Raw genomic sequence first — 21416 nt, 5'->3', positions numbered from 1 at the left:
ACTACTAACCCACTAACTCCTCCAACCTCGCCGAATTAACCCTCTGGGGATACCTTCCCATGTTCAGTCCCGCTCCCTCCACAGTGTAATAGGCACCGTCGCTCTCGCTTTACTAACTATGCACCGCTGTCAAAATGCATGGTTGGCTTTCCAGGTGTTGAGGGTCTGCAGGTCTTGACTTGTCCTCACAGCCGTCCAGAAGAATGCTGATTTTCGAAGCGTGAGCTAATGTTTCCCTGGAAGGTTTCTGCTTTACTCTCTGAGCAGATATTTCTACACTGGGTTCAGTGTAGCTAAACATTAGCGTTTGATCTACATTATGACCAGTGAGTATAGAGTGCTGAAGCTTCTAACCTCCCTGTCTTCATGCTCCCTACTATACACTGATGATGCTCTTCTGTGGTCTGTCAATTGGCTTCTGCATTTCTCCCATGGGTCCTCATATCACTAGGGGAAGGTGACGGGAGAAGCTGGAGATTGCCCATTTTGCAAAGTCCCTCCTGACCCCAACAGACATGTGTACCCAAGCAGAGCTATTTAGGACACATATTGTCCTTCAGCACCAGATGATGTGTGCCAAATGAGGGGGGAGCCGCGGGGCCGCAGGCTGTCACATCAAGGTCGATGATTATCTGAGCCATCCAGTAATATTGTGGCTGGGAAATCATGTTGGAGGTGATGGCTGGGCAGCCTGTGTCTCTGCAGAGCTATAATGCCATAACGGGCCACCGAAAGCCACTACCTGCGTAGATTTGGGACCCCCTTTCTTACTTTTTTGTATTTCTTCATCGCTTCCTTTCCTTTGCTTATTATACTTTTAAAGCCTTTTTGGTGCCAGCACATAAAAGACAAAAAGCTGTTCAACCTCGCTGCCATGGCCAGGAGTGTGCACTGGGTCCAACAACTCGCTGCATCGAGGAGTAACGGGATGGAGTGCTCGCACTGAAAAGGCTTTGATCCGTCTTGTGCTTCAGTGTCGTACAGCGCTGGCTGCCATCTTGTGTACTGACCCTTCTACGGGGGTCCCAGGCACCTTCTGGGGGGACCGGTTTGTGCAGTTCTTATTTTCCAAACGTAATAGAGTTTAATTGTGATCACGAATAGACGGTTCAGATTCCAAGATGGCTGCTGGCGGGTCTACTGTTAATCAGCATTTTATATAGTTTTATTCTACATAAAAAGTTGAATCATCTTCTCAAATACTGTGCACACTTAATTTATGCTTATCCTGAGTTAGGATCTATTTTTTTGAAACAATCCCCTAAGAGTTTTATCTGAACATCGGATATACAGGAGAACAGATTGCTTCAAGCTCTGTGCTGAGCAAGTACAAAATTCTTAGCTTTCAGCTGTGAGGGCCGTAGAATTATGATTGAAGCTCTGGAGTTTGACTCTAAATCCGTACAGGATAAGTAATGTATGTACACTGTGAGTGCAGCTCTGGAGTATAATACAGGATGTAACACAGGATCAGTAATGTATGTACACAGTGTCTGCACCAGCAGAATAGTGAGTGCAGCTCTGGAGTGTAATACAGGATGTAACTCAGGATCAGTAATGTATGTACACAGTGTCTGCACCAGCAGAATAGTGAGTGCAGCTCTGGGGTATAATACAGGATGTAACTCAGGATCAGTAATGTAATGTATGTACACAGTGACTGCACCAGCAGAATAGTGAGTGCAGCTCTGGGGTATAATATAGGATGTAACTCAGGATCAGTAATGTAATGTATGTACACAGTGACTGCACCAGCAGAATAGTGAGTGCAGCTCTGGGGTATAATATAGGATGTAACTCAGGATCAGTAATGTATGTACACAGTGACAGCACCAGCAGAATAGTGAGTGCAGCTCTGGGGTATAATATAGGATGTAACTCAGGATCAGTAATGTAATGTATGTACACAGTGACTGCACCAGCAGAATAGTGAGTGCAGCTCTGGGGTATAATATAGGATGTAACTCAGGATCAGTAATGTAATGTATGTACACAGTGACAGCACCAGCAGAATAGTGAGTGCAGCTCTGGGGTATAATATAGGATGTAACTCAGGATCAGTAATGTAATGTATGTACACAGTGACAGCGCCAGCAGAATAGTGAGTGCAGCTCTGGAGTGTAATACAGGATGTAACTCAGGATCAGTAATGTATGTACACAGTGACAGCACCAGCAGAATAGTGAGTTCAGCTCTGGAGTATAATACAGGATGTAACTCAGGATCAGTAATGTATGTACACAGTGACTGCACCAGCAGAATAGTGAGTGCAGCTCTGGAGTATAATACAGGATGTAACTCGGGATCAGTAATGTATTTACACAGTGACTGCACCAGCAGAATAGTGAGTGCAGCTCTGGGGTATAATACAGGATGTAACTCAGGATCAGTAATGTAATGTATGTACACAGTGATTGCACCAGCAGAATAGTGAGTGCAGCTCTGGAGTATAATACAGGATGTAACTCAGGATCAGTAATGTATGTATGTACACAGTGACTGCACCAGCAGAATAGTGAGTGCAGCTCTGGGGTATAATACAGGATGTAACTCAGGATCAGTAATGTAATGTATGTACACAGTGATTGCACCAGCAGAATAGTGAGTGCAGCTCTGGAGTATAATACAGGATGTAACTCAGGATCAGTAATGTAATGTATGTACAGTGACTGCACCAGCAGAATAGTGAGTGCAGCTCTGGGGTATAATACAGGATGTAACTCAGGATCAGTAATGTATGTACACAGTGACTGAACTTCTTATGTAGTTTATTTCTCTATGTAATTTGTAATTATACTTTTATAACCCCTGAACTTGGATTTTTCAGCAAGGCAGGTGATGAACACTTGCTACCTGTCTGTGCACATATCTGTGTGTAATGAGCGCATCCCATGTCCAGACTAATGAGAATCTCTGACCAATAACACCATTAGATGTGTTTTGATTGATGATGATTATGCATTTTGTAATAGTATTAATAATGTTGATTGCTCTGATAATTGATATAACTGATTTGACGCCTTCTTTGTATTAGTTCATTCACTCACTTTCTAGCTTTGTTCTATTTCCAGGTCTTATTGCTCTCCACCTCCTCCTCCTGCTGTGCTGCTGTGTGAGATGGCCATCTTTTCTGAGCCCGCTTCGCTGCCATCTCGTCTTAGTGTCCGAATTTATGAGACAAGAGATGTGACTACTTTCTGTCTCCTAGGAAAAACAAACCAGTCTGATTTTTCCTCCCCACCCCTCCCTTCGAATATCTGCTGTCTCTTACTGACTCACTCTGATGTTTTTTCCCAACTTCTTTGGCTGCCTAGGAAGGCCGGTGCTAAGTTACTGGAAACAAAAAAAAAAAAAAAAAAGTGCCTTTTGTTATTACGTTGCCATTGAGAATTATGTTGGGGGTAATAAAAAAAAGGCTTCTGTTTAATGCATGTTGGTGCAAATACAGCATGTTCCATAACTCAATGTAACCAGCAATGTCATCTTGGGCTTTTCTGTGGCCATTTAAAGGGGCTGTCCACCGCAGGTAACAGGTTTTTTTCTTTTTCTTAAATGCATATATTTTGGCTAGGAATTAGTATTGTAATTGGGTTTCATTAACATTCTTGCAGTTTGCTGTCACTGATCTTTCTGTTGCACGATCTGTTGCTTACTACAGAATGGGTCAACTGAGATTCTGTCAGTGAGTGCCAATGGGAGAGATTGTCTTTTATTTTTTTTCTCCTGAACTCCTTAACTGATTCATGACCACAAACCACATCACATCAATATTTTATGTGCTGGGAAACTGCTTGTAAAAGCTAAACGGTGCAATAGTTTTACTGAAACTGAATTGGAAAAATAATTTTTAAACCCAAATGCATGCCTTTAAAGAGTGGTCACTTTCTCAAAAAGACTGAGATTAATGCTTTCTAAAAATACCTGAGCTCCCCTGATTCTCCTGCTCTATTCCATTTTGCTCTGTGTCACTCCATTGCAGAGTTATTAACATTTGTTGCTTTTGAAGTGCAGTATGTGAAATCTCTGTTTGTAGTGCAACACAGCTTTTTTTCATGGTCTTTTTTTGGGGGTGTCGTGTGCTTTCATCTGTCCTTCCAGACCCTGCCATTGATGCCAGCATATGAGACTGCTGTATGAGCTTCCGAGCTGTGATTCCAAGAGTATGGGAGGATGACATTACACGACCCACCCCCACAGAAAACTCTGAAGAAATGCCGAGTTGCACTACAAAGAGAGATTTCACATGCCACTCCCCAAAAAGCACAAATATAAATATCTCTGCAATGGAGCAATGCAGAGCAAAATGGAAGAGACGAGCAGAATAGCGAACGTATGTCTGTCTGAGTTCGACCTTAAGTGATTGACCCATCCAGACAAAAATCTGCTTTGGGCAACTTTTTATTTAATGCATTTTAGCCACTTTAGTGAGTTTGCCCCATCATGTTAGTCCAAGCAGTTATATAGTCGTAATAATCGATTATTCTGTTGATATTCCGAAATTGTTGGTCATTTAGTAGTAGAATTAATAAATTGACAAGACCATGGTCAAGGAGCCAGATCAAGAGCCTTACAAATGGCCTCCTACCTGTTGCCATCTCCAACCTTTCTCCTGATTAGCCGGCCTGGGTCTGGTCTGATATGTATGTCATGTAGTTACAATGACGTTGTGGCAGGCCGGCTAATCAAGAGAGGAGCCAGTAATGACGGCATGTTATCAGGGCCTCCCTCCGGCAGCCGCAGAATACAGACATGGCCGCTAGACTGGGGTCCTGCGAATAGATCCGCTCATCTCGTTTGTAGCCTCTAGTTGGCCAGTAATGTAGTGATAACGTCGTTTTGATCCTTTTTAATAATCTTGTGTTTATGTGAATAATCACATCTGGTGTGCAGTGAGTTATGGAACGTGTATCCTCTCGTAACTATTCATGAACTAGTCACTAGTCTACATTATGGTTACTATTCATGAATTAGTCACTGGTCTACATTATGGTTACTATTCATGAACTAGTCACTAGTCTACATTATGGTTACTATTCATGAACTAGTCACTGGTCTACATTATGGTTACTATTCATGAACTAGTCACGGGTCTACATTATGGTTACTATTCATGAATTAGTCACTGGTCTACATTATGGTTACTATTCATGAACTAGTCACTGGTCTACATTATAGTTACTATTCATGAACTAGTCACTGGTCTACATTATGGTTACTATTCATGAACTAGTCACTGGTCTACATTATGGTTACTATTCATGAACTAGTCACTGGTCTACATTATGGTTACTATTCATGAACTAGTCACGGGTCTACATTATGGTTACTATTCATGAACTAGTCACTGGTCTACATTATGGTTACTATTCATGAACTAGTCACTGGTCTACATTATGGTTACTATTCATGAACTAGTCACTGGTCTACATTATGGTTACTATTCATGAAGTAGTCACTAGTCTACATTATAGTTACTATTCATGAACTAGTCACTAGTCTACATTATGGTTACTATTCATGAAGTAGTCACTAGTCTACATTATGGTTACTTATGTTTCGTCAAGTTTGTTCAAATGAAATCAGAAGGAAAAGACAAAAGTAATCTGCATATCTCATAAGGAATAACAAAGCTTTAACGCTGGGTCAGTTCAGCCGCAAGATTTGAACCTAACAAGGACGGTGCCCATCGGTTTGTCCGTACACGTTAGAGGACTGTCCCCAGCTTTTTTGCAGGAATCGAATGTTGGAGTTTGGCATTCCCGATTTGTTGCTTTTTCATGAGGATCTAGGCCACTGTCAGAGGGGAGGGAAAGGGTAGATAGTTTTACTATATAAATTTCAGGAAATAGTTACGGGAGTGGGACTGCCGGTTTACACTTAATGGGGGCTTTGCCATGCTGGTGGTCCTGCTTCATTACTCAGAATCCCATTAAATAAAAATGTAACTCTCTCCATGACGTTGATCCATGCCCATGTTGTGCGACAGCCTGATCTGTATTTCGTAAGGCCCCGGCACTATCCCGCAGGGAATTCATCAATTGTTTAACAAGAGGCTCCAGAGTCGTGGAGTAGACGGGGGGGGGGGGGGGGGATTTAACAGCTTAGAACTGTGCAAGATCAAAACATTTGCAGGGAAGAGGCAGACGCTTTATTAAGAGGAGCCTTGTGATCTCGCTAACCGGTGGGGCCAATAACCTCCTTTTCCAGGAGTGTGAGTGACTGCTGATCACAACACGGCCTAGTCATGTTCACTTTGCCACCAAACAACTCAGTCGCACATATCTTAACATTAATATCCAAATGTGGGGGCTAATTAAACAGAAAGGAACCTTAGGTATTTTTTCACCTCCTTTTTGAAGTTTTTATTTTTTAGAAATCCTTAAATGAAAAACACATGTTGTTCCCCTGACCTCAGATCACATTGTGGGAAGTTGGAGCACTTTTGTCTTTTTTCTTCTTCTTTAAAGTTTTGTATGGAGATGTATATGTCACATGCAATCTATACACGTGGTGGAGGTAGAAATATTAAAAGAAAAAAAATTGCAGCCAATTGGTTAATAGTAATACAGGTGAGGCCTTGCCTCTTACATCAAGTTATTAATAATTCTATTTATCCATTTCTTGGTTGTATCTGTTTCTGAAAAAGCTGCGTCACCATCAGCGTGTGTCAGTTTTGGGTGACCGTCGTTATTGGTTCTCATACAGCTTTTCCCGTGACAGATGTAATGGCTGAGGAGATGGAACATTTTTGGCAACTTGACTGAAAAAGGAAAACTACTTAAAATGAAGGAAGTCGACACGATGGTTGTATCCATTGTGCGAAGGCGGCACTCTTAAGCAACACCATCTGTTTTACGGATCTCTGTATATCCATGTATGAAGCCATTGTTGATGTGAATGTTAATAAAACAAGGCCTAAAACGCAATGTAGAGGCGAATTACTAATACGGTTGTTTCATAAATGCAAGCAACGACCAGCTATATAAACAGTTTACATTTGCCCATCCAAAAGCAATTCAGTCCTCGGTGTAGTACATGATGGAAGATGAATGTTCCTCCGTCATAAAACGACAGCTCCTAACAGAGCGGCAGACTGCTGGTGTAGACCAGGGCACTGGAAACGCAGCACTTATTGCTCCTTCATTACCTGACTACATCCAGATTTCCTGGACGCACAGTCCAGATGATGGCATGCAGTGTATACTATCCAGGACGGCCTGGGATCTGTCAAACAATATAGCTCAGCGGATGAGGTTGGCGTTGCTTACGTTTACTTGGTTAAAGGGAACGACTTGGTTAATTTTTAATTTTAGTCTGTCAGTTTATATATTATTTTTTGCTTATATTGTATATATTTTTTTTAGAATCTCCGCTTTCCTCCTCCCTCTTTCTTGTTTCTCTCAAGGCGATCTCTGGTCATTGAGAAGTTTGAAGCTTTGGACATTGAAAAGGCAGAACACATGGAGACCAGCTGTTCCGCTGTCCCCAGCAGCGAGGCACGGCAGGGCCGCAGTGAGAAACGCACCTTTCCAAGGAAAAGGGTGAGAAACATTCAAATGATCATCAGCTTTGATATAAATGCTTGTCCTCTGCAGTATATCGTCCTGTGTAAACAGATCGTTTTGCTACCAAGAATAATGAAAGCTGATGCACAGAAAGATCCATTACCGATCGTTCTGTGTGCACGGAGAGCGTGGGCGACCATTGTAAACAGGCTATTAAATGACCGCTGTTCGGCCACCACCTATCCTCACTCTTTAACCACTTTGTGTAGGTAAAATACACCATGTATGAGTTGACTTTGGCTCGACATCTTCACATTCAGGTTTTCGCTGTGACGAATCCATCTTGTCTGTTTTTAATGAGTACAGTGCTAGAAAAATAAATCACTATATAGTTGTAATTGATCTGTTTTTATTTCCTTCCCTTGTATCCCATTTTTTAATAGGACGAGACAGGGGGAACTTCTATTCCTGATGTGTCGGCTTGCCCTATGTCACCATACCGAAGGGCCAAGTCCCTGGATCGCCGATCCACAGAGTCCTCAATGACGGTAATTGTAGACAGACGTCACTGTCTCTACCAAACTCCTTCATCCGTTTACGAACACCCCTCTGCCCCCATAAATATCATCTTAGACTACAATCCTACTTTACGTTTGACCACAGCTGTTCTCCATCTGTCGCATAGACTTCTAGTGTTGTCATCCGACAGAGTACATGATGGAATGGGCTCTTTGTTCCACAAGTGTTTTTTTTTTTTTCCTCCTATATATAAAGATATTTTAGGCACGTCTTGCTTGTACCTTCAAAACCAAGCCTTGCAAATAACTGGCAAGCTGTGCTCGCCAAGGCGCCCATCAAAAATGTCTGTGCATTTCAGCCCTGTTGCTATTTAAATAGGGAACCTAATTCAGACGTGAACCTTGCTGGGGTTACTGCTTGGTGAAAATAATGCTTTTTCAATTTGGCTGCCCCCTCCTATCTTCTTATCCTTAATGTATTTTGGTATGCTTGGGAATGGAGGGTTATTCTGGGGTCCCAGTCATATGAATGCCTTATATATATGAGGGAGAGTTGATGCCGCAGAGGCTGAGTACATGAGTGGACTGGAATCATGAAACTGGTAGGGAGAGATCAGGTTTGTAGACTCCAGTATTCTCCGAAGACCCCCCAGCATGAGCAGCCATAGTTGTGGCACCTATAAGATCATTACCGCAATTAATCTCCTTATCAATGGATGGGTGAAGCCTTTTGGTCTATGGAATTTTTCCATCTGCTATTTTCCATGTTTTTCAGCCTGACCTACTGAACTTCAAGAAGGGTTGGTTAACCAAGCAGTATCAGGATGGGCAGGTGAGTTTTTTCACGGTCTTGGTTGGTGCAGTCATATTTGGTCTATGCAATGAAAATATGCCACAGCCTGATATCTGGCGGCAGTGGACACTGCAGGTGGGAAGCTGTGAGGGCCTGCTTACTCTCAGAACAGGCAGTATCCTATGAGTTTTCTCCATAGGGAGGGAAATTTTACAGTGGTCCCTATAGGTAACGCCACTGTTTTGGAGGAGAGCTAATTTGCATACCTTTCCCCATTGCCTGACAGACGAAGCAGAACCCTTACTACTTTAAAGAAAACCCGTCATCAGGATGTTATACCTCACAACCAATGACCTTTGTATACAAGCTCTGAGGCTGATTGTAGACATCCGTTTTTGGCCTGCTTCGCGGTGGGACATTGCACTTACAGCTCTTCTGCCCGCTTTGTCTGACAGGTGACACTTCAGTGACCAGCCTTTCCTGGCTGAGTTCTCTAGAAAGCGATGTTGGTTCCTGTGGATGAATAATATAAAAAAAAATTAATGTGTTATCGGTTTACCTAGTGTTTAAGGCTTGTTTTACTTCAAAATGGACAAAAAGGTTTTGGCAGTCTGGAATCAGACATGACTGGTCCTTCTCTCCCCAGGCATCGCGGGCACCCATGCACATTAGGTTATCGGTGTGTTCAGCCGATGCTAAGAACAGCACTGGAACTAGTAAAGGGAGCTTTGTGTCTGTGTTGAGCTTTTTAGTATTCCAATAAATATTCGTGACTTGTTTGTATGTATTCACTGGTAATTTATATCTGCTTCTTCACCAGGGTTTCCCCTCGGGCATGTGTTGGCTGTAGGTGGTCAATAACCCACCGTCGCTTGTATAGATGTGGGGTTTTTTCTACCCGCTGAAGCCTGTGCCCAGCATGGTAATAACTCCTAGCCTGGCACGGCTGCCTGTGTTTGGGTGGTAACAGCAGTGCATACATTCTCCGGAGTACTAGTCGGGCTCTGCCAATGTGCTGCCCAGGGCTGAGGTTGTGCTTGTTGTGATGCCATCTAGAAGCTATGCAGACTGTGTGTTTACAAGCAGAGGCAGTAGGGGAAGTGTACTTGCATCATGACCTTATTACGGCAGCCGTCTGAGGCCCCCCTGGGACGCCAGCTTACTGGGAGATGGGGAGGGATCCGGTTACTTTTGGCTGCCCGAGAGATGGATTTCACATTTGCAAGGAGCACAAACAATGCTCTATTTTGGTGAATATCCTCCTTCCGCCGCTTCCTCCCTTTCATTCAGTCCTCACTGCTTCATTGTCTATTAAATTAAATCCTCATGTGCATGTCCACCTGGGGGATTCTCTGCATTGTTCTGTGAAAGATTAAACAATTTGCAGCTTTATTGGCTCCAGTCACCTGTCCGCTTGCCTGACTTTTTTTTTTTTTTTTCTCCTGAGAGCAGTAAAATATCCCCAAATTTGGTTTTAGACCTACATTCCTGTTATGGTGCATGTAGTTAGTCTGGAGTCTTGAGACACCTATCTAATGAATTACCGAGTAGTTTCATCCCATTATCGATTAGTGCGTGATCTGCTATGTCCCAACTTGGTTAAAATGGACCTTGCCTTTACAGAATGTGATACTGTGACTCTTTACTGTAAAACCCCGAGCTGTTTAGAGTCCAAATCCAACAACATCTTATGTATTTCAGTGGAAGAAACACTGGTTTGTACTGACTGACCAGAACCTGAGATACTACAGAGACTCTGTGGCAGAAGAGGTGAGCAAGACCCCAGCGTCTTCTCTTCTTAAAGGTGCTCGTGTTCAGCTACTCAGGGTCTCCACGTTTGTTTGTTTTTTCTCAGGCTGCTGACTTGGATGGGGAAATTGACCTGTCCACATGTTACGATGTTACAGAATACCCAGTCCAGAGAAATTACGGGTTCCAGATTCACGTAAGACGCCATTTATGGCCTCATTGGTTTTCTATGTTTGGTCATTTTTGTATTGAGATGATACTTCTGTGAAAATGACTCCTTTAGTGTCAGAAACTGGGCATAGAAATGTCAGGGCAAAACAAACAACGTAGGCTGTACAATGAAACCCTTTCATCCTCCTAAGGGCTTGTGGGGTTATCCCCATCATGGAAAGTTATCTTCTGTCAACAGGTTGGTGAATACTTTTGGTTTAGTGTGATTCTGACCACTGATCCGGATAATGAGGCCCCCGATTAGAATGGTGTGTTACCACCGCTATATTCCTCCATAATTTATGGGACTTTTAAAAAAAAAAAAAAAAAAAAAAAAAAACAAACGCTAAGAGCAGTGCTCGCCGATCTTTAGCAGTCCCATAGAGAATTAAATTAGAGTAGCATGCATGTCCTCAGGGTTCAAACACTCATGTCTTCGTACATTCTATCGGCAAGACGATACCCTTATAAAATTCAAAAAGTTATGTACACACAATCAGGAATTGGCAGCGCTTTGGACGCAGCGCATGTCCACTGCGTCCAAAGCGCTGCCAGATATTAAACGCAGGTAACTCCGCTTATGTTCATTGAACGATGCTGATTCACCGCGTCCAATACATTGTACAGATCTTGCGGAGGCTCGTGTCGCCACAAGATAAATATACATGCTGCGATCTGGATAGAAGCGCCACATGTCTGTCTCTGATCACATAGTGGGCATGGGATTTCTTGAAATCCCATCTACTATGCTGTAACATCTGGACGCCGCAGAAGTACGCAGCGTCCAACCCGCAGCGTTTTCTGATGGTGTGCACATTCCCTAACAGTTATTATCGTCACAGAGATCTAAGATCAAATGTGGCATAATGTATAATTTTCCAAAACTTTAGAAAAAATTATCATCCAATGCATAGCTCTATTTAATTTTTTTTTGGAAGGGGGTGAGGAATGAGCGCTAGATAGTTGGTCTCATAACCACAAGTTGTATTGTTTTTTTATTTTAGACAAAAGAAGGAGAATTCACGCTGTCTGCGATGACCTCAGGCATCCGGCGAAACTGGATACAGACCATCATGAAACATGTGCGACCCAACACTGCCCCCGATGTCACCAGGTGAGGAAGGCCTGTATGAGAATGCGATTCCAATTACGTTAATTACTCTTCTAATCTACCAGCTAAATAGACCTCGGGATCATCGACTTTCACGTCTTTTTTTTTTTTTTTCTACGTGAACCTTTCATTTCACAACTTTTCTCCTGTCCTTTCCCTTCTTCCTTTTCACATTTCGCCATCTCTTTAATTTCCATGCAAACCCAAGGAAAAGCTTCTCTCTGAAACTGTCTGTGCTGAAGCCAAGGTTGGAAAGCTGTGTTCTCTCCTGTATAAACGTCTTGTGGTTTGTATTCGTTGTGGTTCACTGCATGCTTATGCTTCTGACGGACCAAGGTTTTCTTCCAAGTAGGTTCTTCTAGTGATTTGCACGCAGTGGAGACTGCCGTATGTGGCATTTTCTGACTTTTTTTTTCTTATTTGTCTCTTCTGCTATGCTCAAAAATGTTGAGCTTGCCAGAATGGTTTCATCTACTATGTGAAGAAAATAGATCTGATTTTAGGAGATCCAATTACATGATTTTTGCACCGAAACAAGTGGTCTGTTTAACGCTTGTTGCTTGTATGCAATGTCACAGCATCCTGGCATGGCATTAATGATCGGCCTGCTCTGCCATGCTCATGCAGCACAAATACCAGCATTGGAAACATTTTAGTTCTCATTATTTCTAGGGGACTCGCCCATTTTTCCAGGTATGCATGACATATGCTTTTTATTTTATCCCTGTCTTCCAATCTAATAATATCTTCTTTTTGGCATGGATAAAATGGACGGACTGCACTAGAAACGCCTGCCACGTCAAGCCTGTATAATCTGTGGGGTTACCATTGGATCTGTTTATTACTTACTTGAAGCTGGAAAGTGTATCTGTCTCCTTCCCAAAGATGAGGCAAAGATTGGTTGAAAAGGTTACATGGATGTTCTTGACCTTGCAGCCAATCTAGAAATCAATAACCATAATTATTTTGAAAATAATTCCTAAAAAAAAACAACACTTTGGTCAATCTGGATTTTTCACATGACAAAACTCTGTTATGGACATTGACTGTTCCTGTATCATGGTGTAAACGTTGACATAATCTAGTAGGTGCTCCTGATGTACGCACAAGATCGATGAAATTCATTCTGCCGTTAAGCTTCTTGGATACCGCCGCCAATAGCACATGGCATGGAAAAATGAAGAAGGATTTATGGTATAAGAACTTCATAAAAAAAAAAGTCAAGAAATTCTATGAACCAAAAAAGAACTACTACTTATTCCACAAAAGACATGCTCCCTTACGCCTCACAATATTGGTGTTGAGACCGTATCAAACTTCAGTACCGTGTACATGCTCGATTGCCAAGTGTGCAGAAAACTCCCAAGTAAAAGAATGTGGCTCCAGCATCCACTAATCAGCTTGCTTTATTATGGCATCAGACGGCAAAAACATTTCGACCCTTGGTATAGATTTGTCTCTCTGTTAGCTTATAAAGTTATTGCATCTGTCTGAAATATAAACTTTTAATTATTCCATTAAATATTTTTTTTTTTATTGCACAACAAGGTAAACTAATGAGAACAAAACATGGAAATATTGCTGAAAAAAGGAATAGAAAGATAAATAAGCCTAATTTGATGTAATCCCATCTCGTAGCTGAAGGACGTAGAGGTGGATGTCTAGTGACCCCAAGAGAAATGCATAAATGGTTTGCAAAACCTACCTCATTTGCCGTTTTTGCACATTTCGCATATCTGGGGCCTTCTGTTCTTTCTTGACATCATGTCCCTCTGTTGTAACTTTTTTCTTTTTCCAAAAGTGATTTCTATTTTCCTGGAATTCTATCCTTTTTTCTGTACTTCCCTTCCAATGTAAAATATGAATTTATAGCAATGGATACTTGGAAATGTTTACTGCCTGCTAACTCCTACCCTGCACTGTCCTAACTTTTGAGGTCTCCAAAGTTGATAGTTCCTTTTTTTTTTTTTCTACAAGATGTTTGACCCTTTAATTTAACTTAATCTGTGTTTTGTTTTTTTTTTTATCAACAGCTCTTTGCCTGAGGAGAAAAGCAAAACCGCATCTTCGTATGTCACCAGTTCCGTCCAAAGCGAAAAGCAGGATTCGGAGTACGCAGATGCAGACGGAGAACATAAGAGGAGCCGGGCACGTGAGAGAAGAAGAGAAGGACGTTCCAAAACCTTTGACTGGGCAGAGTTCCGACCAATTCAACAAGCACTGGCTCAAGAGCGGGCTCAAGCGGGAGTAGTCACAAAGTCGATTTCTTGCTATGACACCACAGATTCCAAGAATGATTTAGGGGAGATGGAAAAGGAGCGAACAAGGCGGAGAGAAGAGCGCAGGAAAAGGTTTGAAAGTTCGGACTCCGTGGAGGAGTCTACAGGTGAAGAATCGTCACAAATGGAAGTAGACAAAGGGCCAGCATGTTCCGATTCCATTGACATTAGGCCAAATGTTCAAGTTGAAATTGAGCAGCGCTGGCAACAAGTAGAAACCACTCCACTAAGGGAAGAAAAACAAATACCCATTGCTCCACTTCCCATATCCAATGCTTCCCCCAAACGCACCGCCGAAGACATCACAGTCCTCTTGGAAAAGCAGGTAAAAGCCACGTTATCAGTCACAATATGGCTCTATGATTTGTCTCTAGATCTGTAAAGGATCAAGAGCTTCCTGCAAACCCATTTGCAACTTTTCTTTTCTCACCCATGGTCCAGCTGGAGCAGAGTCAGAAGGAAGTGTCGGATCTCCTCGCTGAAAACCTAGTACTGCAACAGCGATTGAAGGAAGCCTTGGCGCAACAGCATAATGCCAGAGATGGATACGTTTTACAGGTACCAATAGTGCCTCTTAACGTTCTGCTAAACCTGTCCATTGCCAGGGAAGTACCTCAGTGGCAGTGGAGAGGTTTAAGTGTGTAGTGTTAGAGCGTTAGGTAAAGCTCTGCATGCTCCTCTCACATACTTTCCTGTAGTCTTCAGCTTGTTTCTTCCTTTTTTATGTATTACAAATAAAAAAACAAAAAAAATCTATATTCTTTATAGTCTTTCAGCTATATTTTGTTTACTACAGACAAGCTGAACACCATTGCTTCTACAGACTGTAATTTCTTGGTGTCTAGTAGTGTTTAGTGCATGTAGAAGAACTGGAGGATTCACAAGCATCTGTTTATTTTCTGCATTTCAACAACCACAAATCTAAAGTCATCTTCAAGCTCATCTTCTCTCTGTGCTTATAAGGGCAGAGGGAGGCCTTCTCGCTAACACATCTTGGTGGCTTGTACTGCATGGTGTCATGTATAAAGCATGGTGTACATCTAATATTTCACTGAGTGTCACATCTGTGGGCTTTTCCTACCAGCGTTTTTAAAGGTTCAGCAATTGAGGCTAAGTTCTCCGGCTTTTGACACTGCTTCTGTTTGTCCCTGTGTTCATGTACATCTGCATGCCTTGTAGTAACCATCTATTATTTGCTCTCTGAAATTCAAGATGTTGCTTTTTTTTTTTTATAACTTCTTACATTAGATTTAAGTCGCTTCTTCTTTAATATGTTTTAAAGTAGCACTTTCAAGAGTAATACTAATGCTTGCAATAAAAAAAAAATCAAACCTTATTTACCGCATCTTCATTTTTTTTCGTTCCCTACTTTGCATGCTATAGGACGACATTCATTTCCTGTTAGCTTCATATGATTTTGCTGAGAAAAACAATTGTTTTTGTTCTGGAAAACAATATTGATCAATGAGCTGATCATCTTCTAGTTCTGCTACCAACTCCCTTCTTCTCCCGATCTTTTCCCTTTCTGCCTTGTTCCCACCCTCCACTAGTTTCATTCCACTTTATCTTCACCTTCCCCGTTAGAATTGTTTTTTGCATACTTTTTTGTTTGTTTTTATGTTCATCATCAAAATTTCCAGCCAATCTGAACCAGCCCGAAACTAAAAAAAAAAAAAAAATGCCTCTACCTGCAAACTATAGGTAACTGCAAAAAAAAAGATGCTAGGAATTTTATTATGGTTGTATTCTGACCAGAGGTGTGACACTCAGCCTTGTCAAATGAGAGTGTTACTAATATCCATGTTTAATTAATTTCTTTAAGACTGAATTGGCAGATCCGTCTTCGGATGCCTGGCAGAGACTCCATAAAGTCAATGAGGACCTTCAGAGTGAGCTAGAGGCGCAGCATAAGCGTCAGGAGATGCTCAACCATCAGCTGCATACTATCAAACACAGTTATGGAGAAGCCAGGGATACCATCCGTCATCACGAGGCTGAGATTATGAATCTTCAAGCCCGACTTAGCAGTGCATCAGCAGAGCTTTCCATTAAGGAGCAAGCACTGACCAAGCTGAAAGGAGACCTAAAGCTTGAAAAAGAAAAGGCTTATGAAATGCTAGAAGAATGGAAAAATAGTGAAGTGGTGCTAAGTTCCCAGCTAAAAGTCTGCCAGCAGAAGCTGAAAGAAGTAGAGTCCTTGCTTTTGGAGAAAAGGCAGGAAATTCGAGAGCTGGAAATGCAACAAGTGCTGCAGAAGGTCTATCAAAAAGAAGCTCAAAGGTTGCAAGACAAGCTTGCAGTCCTTCAGGCTCAATTGGATGCAAGTGAACAAGCTCAAATATTAACAGAAGAGCGACTTCAGATGAATTATGAACAGTTGCTAGAAAGCTATGAGAAGGAGAAGCAACTGTTGATCCATAATTTAAAAGAAACCGAGGCCCGTCTTGTAGAATATGAAGACACACTGCAAGAGAAAGATCAAGTGATGGAAATTTTGCAGAAAGAGAAGCTCAATGATAGTGCAGAAGTTAGCGTATTAGTACACCACCTGGAAGAACAGCTTGTGGGGAGGGACGCTGCTATTCAGAGATTGAAAGAATGCATTACAGAGCTGGAGTTAGAACGAGACCAGTTTAAAACGACATGTCAAGAAATGGTGCAGCAGATTGCAGGTTCGGACTCTGACATTTCCAGTTTACAAAACAGAATTAAGGTTCAAGAAATAGAGTATGACCAGTTAAGGAGCTCACTGGAGAAATCAACAGATGATATTCTGAAGGTGCAAGAGGCTCTTAGAGCTAAAGAGGAAGAATTAAAAAATGTCTATGATGCTCACAGTAGGCTTATGGGAAAAAAGGATGAGGATATTAATGAAGCCCTTATTAAGATGGCAGCTCTTGGAAGCAGTCTAGAGGATACAGAAATAAAACTGAAAGCCAAAGAAGAGGCTTTGAAAAGTTTGGGTGGGTTATGTTTGGACTCGCAAGCAAAAGAAATTGAGTCTGTGTACCTTCAGTTAGAAACTGCAAAGCGTAGAGTTTCAGAGATGGAACAGTGTCTGCAGGCAGAAGGTGGGGATGTATTTGGTGAAGTGTTACACAGAGATGACCTCATGGGGGAAGTTGGCCATGAGGTGCCACTTGACACTATGGACAGAAATGCTTCATTGGCAGAAAAAGAACAAGACACTGGAGTGAAAAGACAGAGGATACGGTTTTCCAGTATTCAGTGTCAAAAATATGCTCATCCATGGACTTGTAGTCCACCATCTGACATAAACCAAGAAGGAAGCATCTTGCCTCAAATGACTGTTCCTGATCAGTCTTCTGGGGCAAATGACTTGGACAGTTGTGTGTCCATTATCCATTCTCTCAAAAGTAAGCTTTATATAACGGAGGAAAATCTGAAAGATCTGACCCTACAGCTGGAAAACGAAAAGACCAATCGTCAGGAGACCCTTTTGGCTCTGCACAGTCAGTGGGCAAACGCTGAGGCTAGCCTTAAGGAACAGCTGCAAGCTAGTATAAGTCAGGTCAACGCTATGACGTTCCAGATGGAAGAGATGCGAAAAGAGAAACTAGGTTGCCCCTCAGATATGACCAAAAGAGAAATTGTATGCTGTTTAGATGCATGTTGCAAACTCCATAGAGAATTACATGAGGTAGATGAATCACGCCCAACATCCTATTCGTTCACCAGCATTAAGCATGGTCTGTCAGACATAATTAAATCATTACAAAGAGCTATCAGTGATTCATCAGATCATCAAAATCTGGGTAAGGGTTACCAAGAAGAATCAACATCACAATCTCCTTGGAATCCCGTCCATACACTATCGGAAAAAATAAATTTCCAGGCTCAGTTAATGTATAGAATGGTTGAGTCTTTGAGAAAATTAACTTCTGAAACTAATCTACAGGTTCACGAAGGTGAGCGGAAGGGAGGTCCCTCTACAGATCATCTGGTAGAAATGTTTGCACGGAAAATAAAGCTAGAGAGAGATTTCTGGGACAGGATTGATCAGATTGGAATAGCTATTGTGGGGGATGAAGGGGTAGTAGCTGCTAAGGAGTCTGAACTGAGTCTAAATACAGGTTCTGATATTCTCCAAACTTTGACAGATAATACTTTACTCAAAGCAGAGCTTTACCTGGCCATTCACAAGTCAAAGGCACTGGAAGCTGATCTTAAGATAGCGGAAGCTGCTCTGGAAGGATTATCTGTGGTGGACATGAGTGCAAACCTATCTGGGTGTCAGAAGATGGGACACCACCACATCATTGACTGTGAACCGTACAGTTCGGAGAACACCAACACAGCATGTTTAGAAGAACTTTCTAATAATTTAAAGGAAAACGCAGATGAACTAAAGAGAATCTCACGTGCCCTTATGTCCATGTCGCCTGATGAATGTCAGGGATCTATTGACTCCCTATTGCAAACATACCAACAGATCTGTAGCGTTCCGTTTAGCAGTTCTCCCTCACTACTTGTACAAGATGCTGTCGTGCAGGCACAACTGTGCTATGTTGCTTGCAAAACACGGCTTGAACATCAGAGAGAGTTGAGGAGGAGTATGAATGCTCTGAGCCACAATCACTCTGAAGCCTTGTCCAAGTTGCATCAAGACTACCAGGAGATACTAAAACAGAAGCAACGTGAACTTTCAGAAATGACGGAAAGAGAGAGAAATGCGGCTGCTGCTGTCACCAGTCAGGCTGAAGATACAGAAAGATTTCTCGGAGAAGCTGAAGAAAAATTCAATCAAACCATGTCGAAGCTTGATGGAGAATACAAAAGTGAGATGCATACCATGATGGAACGGGAGAATATTTTGAAATCGCAGCATCTACAAGTTAATACTAAACTTCAAGCTTCAGAACGACAAAGGGAAGAAGCGGAGAGGTTTCATTGGGAGAAAATCCAGAATTTAGAGAATCAGTTTCAAGAGCAAATTCGGGAGCTCCAAATCATTCATAGAAATGAAATGAAGACACTGGAGGATCGCTATACCCAAAGTATCCAACAGCTGCAGGATACCCTTGACAGCTATCAAAGGGAACCTCCGTACACACCGTCACCAGTCGACTCGACGACTTGCAGTATCGTTTCTGATCAAGAAACGCCTGTTGATGTGGACTCCATGAATCTTCTGAAAGGTCGAATTCTAGAACTGGAAGCCCAGATGAACGTGATGAGAGTGGAACTTGAACAGAGACATCCAGAAGATTATATGTCCTCCATAAAGGAGAAATACCAGGCAGATTTTGAGAACTTGAAGGTCCTGTTATTACATTACTAAGTCTTATTTTACTGTCCATTCATTACTGTTTCTAACTCCCAAAGTAATAGGGGTGACTTGTGATGCCCTAGACCAATACTTGTGACCTTTTCTTATCATAATTTGTTAGTCAGCTTCTTGTAGTCTTGTATTCAGGAAATAGTCGAAATCTTCTCCATTGAATATGGCTTACGATGTCCCATTTGCTTTGGTTTTTTTCCCCCATTTGTAATATTTTCTGTATCATCTTTTGAGAGAGGGTGACTATCTCCCTCCCCATTATTGCCCATACCCAATCCCTAATGTCTGTGTATTATCAGTTTAAGATTATTATTACTGTAGTTAAACCCGTCATACACATTAGATGGTTCTCAGCTGAGCAATGGTTCGGCCATCTTGGCCAGTTGCCCCATACACACGAGCACTCCTAAGAGCCATGTGTAGCGGATAGCTTATCTCTGGGAGAAAATTCAGCTTGAAATCTGACATGCCTTATCGATATTTCCCCTGAAAATAAATTTTCCGGGCCTACCATACCCAAAGAGTTTTAGCCAAACACAGGTTTTGCCAACATCAGTGTAAATGTGTATGGTGGGATTTAGATTTTGTTGACAGATTCAGTCACTTTTTTTTTACAATATCCACCAACTAATGCCTGTGGGGATCAACATCCACATCTATAAGTCCGATCCATTGACAAATGTGGTCACGCCACCTAGACCTATATGTGCAGGTGTCAGAACTTCATGGTCACTATGACATTAAACCACAACGCAAAATAGGAGAATTTTGAAATATCAATTGTCTTGTTAGATTAAGAACTGACAGACTGCTCTATAAATTTAGTATCCTGGCAATTCTTATGGGTTTGTGACTATACAGTACAGACCAAAAGTTTAGACACACCTTTTCATTCAAAGAGTTTTCTTTATTTTCATGACTATGAAAATTGTAGATTCACTCTGAAGGCATCAAAACTATGAATTAACACATGTGGAATTATATAATTAACAAAAAAGTGTGAAACAACTGAAAATGTCTTATATTCTAGGTTCTTCAAAGTAGCCACCTTTTGCTTTGATTACTGCTTTGCACACTCTTGGCATTCTCTTGATGAGCTTCAAGAGGTAGTCACCAGAAATGGTCTTCCAACAGTCTTGAAGGAGTTCCCAGAGATGCTTAGCACTTGTTGGCCCTTTTGCCTTCACTCTGCGGTCCAGCTCACCCCAAACCATCTCGATTGGGTTCAGGTCTGGTGACTGTGGAGGCCAGGTCATCTGGCGTAGCACCCCATCACTCTCCTTCTTGGTCAAATAGCCCTTACACAGCCTGGAGGTGTGTTTGGGGTCATTGTCCTGTTGAAAAATAAATGATGGTCCAACTAAACGCAAACCGGATGGAATAGCATGCCGCTGCAAGATGCTGTGGTAGGCATGCTGGTTCAGTATGCCTTCAACTTTGAATAAATCCCCAACAGTGTCACCAACAAAGCACCCCCACACCATCACACCTCCTCCTCCATGCTTCACGGTGGGAACCAGGCATGTAGAGTCCATCCATTCACCTTTTCTGCGTCGCACAAAGACATGGTGGTTGGAACCAAAGATCTCAAATTTGGACTCCTCAGACCAAAGAGCAGATTTCCACTGGTCTAATGTCCATTCCTTGTGTTTTTTAGCCCAAACAAGTCTCTTCTGCTTGTTGCCTGTCCTTAGCAGTGGTTTCCTAGCAGCTATTTTACCATGAAGGCCTGCTGCACAGTTTCCTCTTAACAGTTGTTGTAGAGCTGTGTCTGCTGCTAGAACTCTGTGTGGCATTGACCTGGTCTCTATTCTGAGCTGCTGTTAACCTGCGATTTCTGAGGCTGGTGACTCGGATGAACTTATCCTCCGCAGCGGAGGTGACTCTTGGTCTTTGTTTCCTGGGTCGGTCCTCATGTGAGCCAGTTTCTTTGTAGCGCTTGATAGTTT

General features: G+C 42.1%; 1 protein-coding gene across 13 annotated transcripts in view; it reads left to right on the top strand.

Moving 5' to 3' along the window:
• MPRIP (myosin phosphatase Rho interacting protein) overlaps nt 1-21416 on the top strand; it is an 87418-nt gene that overhangs the window by 52675 nt on the left and 13327 nt on the right. For 10 of the 13 annotated variants that reach the window (XR_012226522.1, XR_012226523.1, XM_073558520.1 and 7 more), the window contains 9 exons: nt 7406-7541; nt 7949-8053; nt 8799-8855; nt 10518-10586; nt 10672-10761; nt 11780-11889; nt 13920-14490; nt 14607-14723; nt 15988-19446. Coding sequence is in view for 11 of the 13 variants with exons in the window: in XM_073558520.1 (XP_073414621.1) it covers nt 7406-7541; nt 7949-8053; nt 8799-8855; nt 10518-10586; nt 10672-10761; nt 11780-11889; nt 13920-14490; nt 14607-14723; nt 15988-19446 (4714 nt within the window). In the remaining 2 variants the exon portion in view is untranslated. Of the gene's footprint in view, nt 1-7405; nt 7542-7948; nt 8054-8798; nt 8856-10517; nt 10587-10671; nt 10762-11779; nt 11890-12031; nt 12134-13919; nt 14491-14606; nt 14724-15987; nt 19447-21416 lie in introns of those variants that run through there. The other 3 variants (XM_073558530.1, XM_073558532.1, XM_073558529.1) reach the window with 2 other exon arrangements.

This window comes from Dendrobates tinctorius, unplaced genomic scaffold (assembly GCF_039654945.1).
Source record: "Dendrobates tinctorius isolate UK_male_01 unplaced genomic scaffold, ASM3965494v1 ptg000257l, whole genome shotgun sequence".
Taxonomy (NCBI): Eukaryota; Metazoa; Chordata; class Amphibia; order Anura; family Dendrobatidae; genus Dendrobates; species Dendrobates tinctorius.
Note: the sequence above shows the minus strand (reverse complement) of the source record. Positions and strands in the feature narration are given on the sequence as shown.